We start from the raw sequence: 9400 nt of genomic DNA on the forward strand, positions 1-9400 counted from the left end.
AGCGATAGGGTTAAAGTTCAATTTGTAACATGTAATGTTAGCCGAAAATCCTTCATCTTTGCGGCGGACCAGACATAGTTGCACACTTCTCCCAAAGATTCCGGATGAACAGGTCTTTTGAGCCTGAACCAAAAACTTTACTAATAAGGAAAATTTACCTGTTTCGTCGTCGGTAGTTGGAATTTGAAGTGTGGTCTCATTGGTCTCGATGTCGCCTTCTCTCTGATTATGAAAATCAAGCGATTCTTGATCGATGTTCTTCACTGCCTAGAGGCATCACGTCTTCGATTGTTCCGAGTCTCCTAGAACGGTAATGACTACTATTTCTTCTGGAAATTTTACTGCTACATGATATGTGGAGATCACCACTCCAAAATTGTTCAACAGTTATCGACCGAAGATGGCGTTGTATGTGAGTTGACCACCAGAAAGTCTTTCGTTCTTGTGAATTGTTTGTATTTTTCTTCCTAGGTGACTATTAGAGCAATCATGCCTAGGGCTTCTTTTCTCTCTCCGGAGAAACCATAAAGGGGCCCAGAAGGTGCTACCATCCACCGTGCCTTCGGGTTGAGCCAATCGAACACCGCTTTGAACAAAATGTTCACCGATCTCCCAGTGTCATGAGGACACTTCTTACCTGATATTCACTAATCAAAGAAGTAATGCAATGGCGTCTTTTACGGGTTACCTTTCATTGGCAGATCTTCATTTGTGAATACGATGGTGGGATGTGTTCTTTGTCGCAGGGCTAGAGCAGTAGCACACAAATCTTCTGGCCAAATCCTCTTTAGACTGGATTAACGGGAGGAGTCCACCTTCTTCGAGCATCGTCAGTATTATTCCCACGATCTAGATGGCATTCGTTCAAACGGGTTCGTCTGAGGCTCCATATGTTGTGGCGTTCCCCTGCCTACGAGTGTTTGTTCCGGGTGCCACAAACTCTTTCAACTTCTCATCCTTGATTAAGTTTTCAACGAGGCTCCTAAGATGCATGCATTATTCTATATCGTAGTCGTGGTCCATGTGATAGGTACATAACTTGTTCAGGTTCTGAGCTGAACTATTGGCTCTCATAAGCTGAGGAGTTTTGAATTATTCTTTATCTTGGATAGCCTCTACCAGTTCGATCATTAAAATCCTCAAGGGAGTCATCTCGGGTGTCCCTTGCTGCGCCGGCTATTGTTCGTTGTAATGGGCCAAGCATTGATCAGAATACCGAGCCTGACCCTCTCGATTATTGCCCTTGGTGTTCCCCTTACCTTCATAGTGGGGTTGGTTGTTTTCGCAATGTGGATGAGTGGAAGGGCAAGGGCAATCTTTTGCTCTCCAACCGTTGTTCATCGACACTTTATTCTATGATTGGGGATCAACGGTTTTTCTTCAGGCTTCCTCTCGAGAATTAAAGATGTATTCCTCTGCAACGATATGATGATTGTCCATTTTTAGTAACTTGGCCAAAGATTTCAATTCACATAGACGTAGGGGCGTATTTGAAATGTTCCCCCCTTGCTCTCTGCTAAAGGGCATTTTGTGCGATCATGGGTTATAGATTCTGCATTTTCAGCATTACTCATTGGAATCTTGTGATGTACGAGTGGAGGGTTTCTTCTTCCTTCTGCTTGATCTACAGAAGAGCATGTGACGTCTTTCGTGATTTTTGTACACTGACAAAATGAAGCACAAAGAACAACTTAAGAAACAAGGGATAGCCCCTGTCTGTAGGGCATTGAACTACCTGGGGGCCGACTCCCTTTGCATAGTAAGGAAAAAACGACATTGGAACACATCTGTGATCTTCAGTATATCGATGACGACTCAAAAGCAGTTACATGATTGGATGGGTCGACAAGGCCCTTATAAGCATCAAGGTTGGGAGTTTTGAACTTTTCTTGGGGCTAGACCTCAAAGATTTGTCTGGAAAATACATTTTCGGCTTGGCAGAGGGTTGTGGTTTGTGTGACATAATGCCTTTCTACTAGGGTGGATCCGACACTGCCTTGGTAATGGGAATCCTCAACTCTTTCTTTCATTGGTTGAGATCTTTGATTGTTGGGTGTCGGTTCCTCTCGCCGATCAAGCTCTCAGTGGTTGTACTTGTGGGGTTCTGACTCCGGGGATTCTAACTTCCCTTCGCCAAAGTCTCTTGAAAGGCACCTATCATTTATTCTCTTATCTCTAACATCAATTGTTCTTTCATCTCCATCAACTATTGTTGCACGATCTCCTTTGTGTCATCCATGTCCGATGTTTGGTTCCAAACTTCTCCTTGAGCTACAATTCCTTCCTTGTGTTATGCTAATTTTCTTGTTGGTGGTATGAGTCAACGCTCACTGCACCTTTTATTATATTGAATATTAAATTGTTCAAAAAATCACACCCCAAAGAATAAAGTGTATGGACGGAGAGGAAAGCAAGTGATGAGCAAGAAGTGAACATTAAAATGCGAGCACATAACCCCTTATTCAAAAAATGATCCGCTATTTATAGTTATAGGAGAAATATGAAACATACAATAGCATTTAAGACCCCTATTTTTGGAGTCCATAAGGGTATTAAGGTCTTTTATACAAACTAGTATTATAAATACATTTAATAACAGATTGATCAGTCAATCATATAGGCCTTCTCCTGTTTACAATAGATCGATTTGTTTGACACTGGCAGGTCAAACGACGTGGGAATCACATAAATGCTCTTCAACAAAAGAGCATACTTCTTCACTCCAATAAGATGAATTAGTGTTCGACCAAATCGGTGTTTCACTCTGACATCCTTGCTGATATGAACATATCATTCACATTATGTGTCTCAAGTGTGTGAAAAATATTTTTTTTATAATTATAATTTATTGAGTCAGCTGCCTGAATTATTAAATAATTTTTGGGGCATTTTCATAAATACCACATAATTTTTATATATTTATATAACTAACATCTATACTTTTATATTTACTTAAATAACATTCAAATTTTTGTTACCATATTAAAAATACCTTTATTAGTAGCTTTTTAAAAATGTGAAATATATCTTTTATTGGATATGTTTATGGCATGAAATGGGTATAAATGTAAATATTAAAATTCATCTTTTAGATTTGTAAATTCATTAGAAATGCGTGGTATGCATGTAAAATTTTCAGAGAATTGGGAAGTCAACAGTCAATCCGTATGAGCTATCAGCTGAATAGTAAAGAGAGAGAAAGGTGTCTGGCGGGGAATTGAGACCCAAAACGTCACCCCCACGCGGGCCGGCCGCATCAACATCACAAGTCAAGAAGTCACACGTGGGTGTCACCAAATGATGGGCCCCACAATTAGTCCTGTATAGCTTTTGATTTTTTTTCTTATATACGATTTATATTATTATATATTTATGTATATCTAATATTTAAATTTTGCATGTTTAGTAAATTTTTAACATATAAATAATTTTAATAATATTTATCTCAAAATAAATATAATGATTGTAAGATATTTTATTATAAAAAAATTAGTCAATTTTTTTTTATTTTTTTATTTTTTATGATTAGATGCTTTAAGAGATGACATACTTGAATTTACTAATATAATATTTTATAGCAAATTGTAATTTGATGCTAACTTAAGAAAAAAAAAAAAAAAATCTAATTAATTTCAATTCGATGACATCATGGATCGACTTTAAGCCCTATCTTTTTTGCTTTAGTTATGGTTGCTCTTATTGAACATTTACGAAAGGGTGTACATTGGTGTATACTTTTCGCTGATGATGTCCTTCTTTTGGATAAGACTTGAGAAATAGTTATGGTGAAGCTTGAATCATGGAGGTCTGCTTTGGAGTTTAAGGTCCTTTGTTTGAGTAGATTTAAAACTGAATACATAGAATGTAGTTTTAGTGGTAGTAGATCTAGTGGTAAAGTTATGACAGTGGCTAATAAAATTATTAAAAGAAGTGAATGTTCTAGATATCTCGGGTCTCTTGTTCAAATTGACTGTGCTATAGATGGGGATGTTATAGTAGAATTAAAGTTGGATGGTTGAGTGGAGGAATGCATCCGACCTATTGTGTGATAGAGAAACAACGTTTAGATTTAAGGGAATGGTGGTAAAACCTGCAATACTTTATGGCACAGAATGTTGACCTATAAAAGAAAAGCATAAAACTAAGTTTTGCTAGCATGAGAATGCTTTGGTGGATGAGTGGCTTTACACTTAAGGATAAAATGTTAAATAAATATATCCATGAAAGAGTTTGTGTAGCTTCAGTGACAAACAAAATTAGAAAGAGTCATCTTAGATGGCTTGGTCATATTAAACGACGACCATCTGATGATCGGGTTAGGAGAATATATGTTTTGGATTCAACTTTTGTTAAGAAAGGCCGAGTTAGAACTAAAAATACACAAGCATGATGTATTAAAAATTATCTTAATTCATTAGAATTAAATGAAAATATGTCACTTTATAAAGACAAAGGACTCATGTAGTCGACCCCAGTCAATGGGTAAAGGCTTGATTTTATCATTGTTATTGTAAATATCATATTTTAGATGTTAGATGTTAGATATGTAAATAGAAGGGAATCGCATGGTATATATAAAAAAATACCTCAGAGATGCTTTAGAATCTACATAGGATAATTTTTTATTGTCTTATCTTAGCGTATTTTACATGGGAAAATCTTGAAAAGAGAAAAAACCACCGGGTCTAGTCCAGTCAAAGTAATCAACTATGTGATTGTAAGTGCATATATTAACTCTTATCATGAATTAGGGAAGATGAAATTACAAAATTAATAATTATAAATGTAGAATAGGAGTCCAATTTTAATTGTCATAATTGGGTGGCAACAATTGTAGTTTTTGCTGCAAAAGTAGTATAACGATGGTTGGGTTGTAAGGGTTGTAGTTGATTGCTAAAAAAGAATTGTTTGCAACAAATGCTATCGTCGATGGTTGTAATAACATTAATTTATAATATATGTCATAATTAAAAGTCATAATAGTAGTTGGTAGCTGGATGAGTGTCGGTTGGCCATAGAAGTCGTAACTGGAAGCTGCAGTAGCAGTATACAATGCAGATCATAGTTGGTCATGTTGGTCATAATAGGGAGTTGCAATAGCATTAGTTAGCCATAAATATCATAGTTGGAAGCTGTAGTAACAATGTGCAACATATGTCGTAGTTGATCACATGATCGTAGTTGGGAGCTAAAATAACATCAATTAGCTACAAAGATCATAGTTGGAAGTTGTAGTATTAGATGACCATATAGGTAGTCATTGGTCACATTGGTCATAATGGATAGCTATAGTAGCAACATTTGACAATCACTTGGCCACAAATATTGTAGTTGGAAGTTGTAGAGTAATTCATTGTATAGGTTATAGTTGGTCACATAGGATATAGTGAAGAGTTATAATAATATCAATTGGTCACAAAAGTCATTGTAGAAGTTGTGTTAATAATTGTAAATCTAAGCCATAACTAGTCACATAGGTTGTAGTGGGTAGTTGCAGTAGCATCATTTGGTCATAAAATATATAGTTGGAAGTTACAATGGTAGTGAGCTGCATAGGTTGTAGTGGGTCATATAGGTTGTAGTGGAGAGCTAGCCACATAAGTCATAGTTGGTCACATAGGTCATAGTGGAGAGCTACAATAGCAATTAACCACATAAGTTTTAGATAATCATATAGACTGTAGTGGTGAGCTACAGTCTATATGATTATCTAAAAGTAGTATAACGATGGTTGGGTTGTAAGGGTTGTAGTTGATTGCTAAAAAAGAATTGTTTGCAACAAATGCTATCGTCGATGGTTGTAATAACATTAATTTATAATATATGTCATAATTAAAAGTCATAATAGTAGTTGGTAGCTGGATGAGTGTCGGTTGGCCATAGAAGTCGTAACTGGAAGCTGCAGTAGCAGTATACAATGCAGATCATAGTTGGTCATGTTGGTTATAGTAGGGAGTTGCAATAACATTAGTTAGCCATAAGTATCATAGTTGGAAGTTGTAGTAACAATGTGCAACATATGTCATAGTTGATCACATGATCGTAGTGGGGAGCTACAATAACATCAATTAGCTACAAAGATCATAGTTGGAAGTTGTAGTATTAGATGACCATATAGGTAGTCATTGGTCACATTGGTCATAATGGATAGCTATAGTAGCATCATTTGACCACAAATATTGTTTGGAAGTTGTAGTAGTAATTCATTGTATATGTTATAATTGGTCACATAGGATATAGTGGAGAGTTATAGTAATGTCAATTGGTCACAAAAGTCATTGTAGAAGTTGTGTTAATAATTGTAAATCTAAGCTATAACTAGTCACATAGGTTGTAGTGGGTAGTTGTAGTAGCATCATTTTGTCATAAGAGATATAGTTGGAAGTTACAGTGGTAGTGAGCCGCATAGGCTGTAGTCGGTCATATAGGTTGTAGTGGAGAGCTAGCCACATAAGTCATAGTTGGTCACATAGGTCATAGTGGAGAGCTACAATAGCAATTAACCACATAAGTTTTAGATAATCATATAGATTGTAGTGGTGAGCTACTGTGATAATTAGCCGCATAGGTTGTAGTTGGTCACATTGGACGTAATGAAGAGTTCTAGCAACAATTAGCCACAATGACCATAGTTGGTCACATAGGTCGTAATGTGGAGTTGCATTAGCAAATAGTCACATAGGATATAGTGGGGAATTGCAGTGGTACTAGTTGGCCACAATGGTCATAGTTGTAAACTAAAGTAATAGTGAACACATAAGTCGTAGTTAGTCATATAGGTTGTAATAGGGAGTTACAATAGCGCCAGTTGGTCACAAAAGTTAAAGTTGAAAGCTATAATAGCAGTGAGCAACATAGGTCGTATTTGGTCATATAAGTCGTAGTGGAGAGCTGCAATAGAAGCAGTTGCCTATATCATAAGGAATTTGATCCAGAACAACTCAGTAATTCAACTCATTCTCCTCCCCTCAAGTGAAGAAATGATTTTTTTTTTTATCTAGGCTTTGGAGGAGGGGCATTTTAGTTATTTGGCCAATAACTCACTCTTGTCGAGAGGCTTGATTTAACTATATGCATGTAAAATTCTGAATTCATTGGACCCTCTAATTAACCACACAAAACCTCCAAATATAGTTCATTGACCTGATTTGCGCTTCGATTGGACTCGGATTGGACCAATTCTGTGTCATTGGGTTCGTCTTGTCGAGACAGACAGTTTGACTATAAACTTGAGTTCTGGATGATCTTTTTATTTAAATCAAAACATTTCATGCTAAAAAAGCCTCAACATTCGTGCCAAATGATGAAGTTTTGTGCTGATGTATTATGCATACATACACTAACACACACATACACATACATATATACATCTATATACATATACAACCCCACCTTAATTATGCATGTAAATGTGTATTTCACTTTTTAAAAGTAAAAAATAATAATAATATTTTTCGTGATATGAAAGAACTGGAGGATATATATATAAATATGAAAGTAATGGAGGATATAGATGCAATTTATGCATTAAATATTGATATATATATATATATATAAATATGAAAGAAATGGAGGATATAGATGCAATTTATGCATTAAATATGTAAAAAAATATAAGAAATGGGTAGCATGCATGCAAACATTGCATCTATTAAAAAGGAATCCCTCAGCCCTCTTTTCTCACAGTGGGTGGTCTAAACAGTCAAAAGCTATTTTAATTTTTCCTTCATTTTTTCTTTTCTTGAGTTGTTGAGCTCTTTCTCTCGTAGGATATTCTAAATCTTAATTCTCAACTAGTTTTAAGCTTGAAAATAAATAAAATATACATTTTATTTATATAATAATTTATTATTTATATTTATATATAAATTTAAATAATAGCAGCTCGTTTGGCTTGTGTGCTCGTAAAATTCCGTGTCTTTTATTGCACAGAATTGATGTAGATTTAAATCCAACTCTTTACATCTAATTTTTCAGTAAACTTAAATAAGTCAAATTTGAATGGAATACAAATACACTATTCACGAACAATTTTAAACACGAGCTAATTTCAAACTGATCGAGCATAAGACCCGCTTAAGTGAGTCCCAAAAACCTATGATTTTACTTTTGAAATAACAATATATGAATATATTCAAATCTAATAAAAAAATTAATAGATCATATATATATAATAAACTTGCGGCAGAAGGTGTTGACCCACGGAATAAAGATGTCAGATTCAAGTGGTTCGAACCACGAATATGTCAAAAAGCTAATATTCAATAGTCAAATAAAGAGGGCCGAACATTTAATACTTATTTCTAGAAGGTTACATTTGTTATAAAAATCAAACGATTAAATCATTAAAGCCCATTTTTGCAAACATGAACATATTTACAAACTTCTCCCTCAATGATCCACAAAAAAAATAAAAATTTACATAGACAAATAAACTTCAATTTTTAAAAATTAAAATGATAATATTTCTAAATGATTTAATGGTATAAATATAAGAAATTAAGTTCAGACATTAGAGATGTAAATACATAAAAATTGGTGGGTATATATGTAAATGCACCAAAACTAAAAAATAAATCACTTGGTTATCTCAAATTTAAAATTTTACAATTTTAACTTATTTTCTACAATCAAATAAAATTTGCTGAAAATTCAATATTTACATAGAAAATAAAGATTCAAAATCATGCATTTACAAACTTTTGCAAAACAATAAAAAAAAGTTATATTCAGCTAAAATTTTAACATAATACTGAAATCACAACTACGTCTAAACAAAACACGAGCATGGTCGGCACACATTCGTACAACAACAATGATTAAGCCACATCACCATATATTTCATATGATTCGATTTCATCTGATCAGACTTGGTGTCTGGTATCTGGTGTCTGGATGCAATAATTTCTCCATATATTAAATAAAAAAAAAAACTGGTAAATCTGCAAAAACAATTCGTATGAAGATTTCCATTAGGAGAAATTACTGAATCCCTTGGTAATGCTGCGAATGGCCGGATTGAACTGCAAGCAACTAAAGAACCCCTCCCTCTGATAAGGCAAAGGAGTCTTCTTCCTCATCTCCCCCGCCGCCGCTCTGTTCGCCGTATAATGTATTTCATGGGCGGAAGCCGGCGGCCTACCGCCCCTTCTCACCGATCCGCTGCCGCTTTCCGTCGATCTAAAGCTCCCACTGTTCGAATCTTCTTCTTCTTCCTCCTCTTCACCCTTCTTCTTTCTCTTCGATGAGAAGGAGCTGAAGGAGGAAAGCAGAGTATACTTCCGCAGAGGATCTCTGCTTCCTCTTCCTGTAGCCCTCCCTTCCGACGCGCTTCGAAACAAAAGTAAATCTTTCAGCCTCCATTTCTTGCCGCCGCCGCCGCCGCTGCCGCCGCTGGGGA

General features: G+C 35.4%; 1 protein-coding gene across 1 annotated transcript in view; it reads right to left on the bottom strand.

The window, feature by feature from the left end:
• Positions 1 to 8740: 8740 nt before the first annotated feature.
• Positions 8741 to 9400, bottom strand: part of LOC110029043 — a 1076-nt gene continuing 416 nt past the window's right edge. The window contains exon 2 of the mRNA XM_020731153.1: positions 8741 to 9399. Within this exon, the coding sequence (XP_020586812.1) occupies positions 8973 to 9399 (427 nt within the window). The 3' untranslated portion in view covers positions 8741 to 8972. The remainder of the gene's footprint in view (position 9400) is intronic.

The sequence above is a fragment of the Phalaenopsis equestris genome, unplaced genomic scaffold (genome assembly GCF_001263595.1).
Source record: "Phalaenopsis equestris unplaced genomic scaffold, ASM126359v1 Scaffold000544, whole genome shotgun sequence".
In the NCBI taxonomy this organism is placed as follows: Eukaryota; Viridiplantae; Streptophyta; class Magnoliopsida; order Asparagales; family Orchidaceae; genus Phalaenopsis; species Phalaenopsis equestris.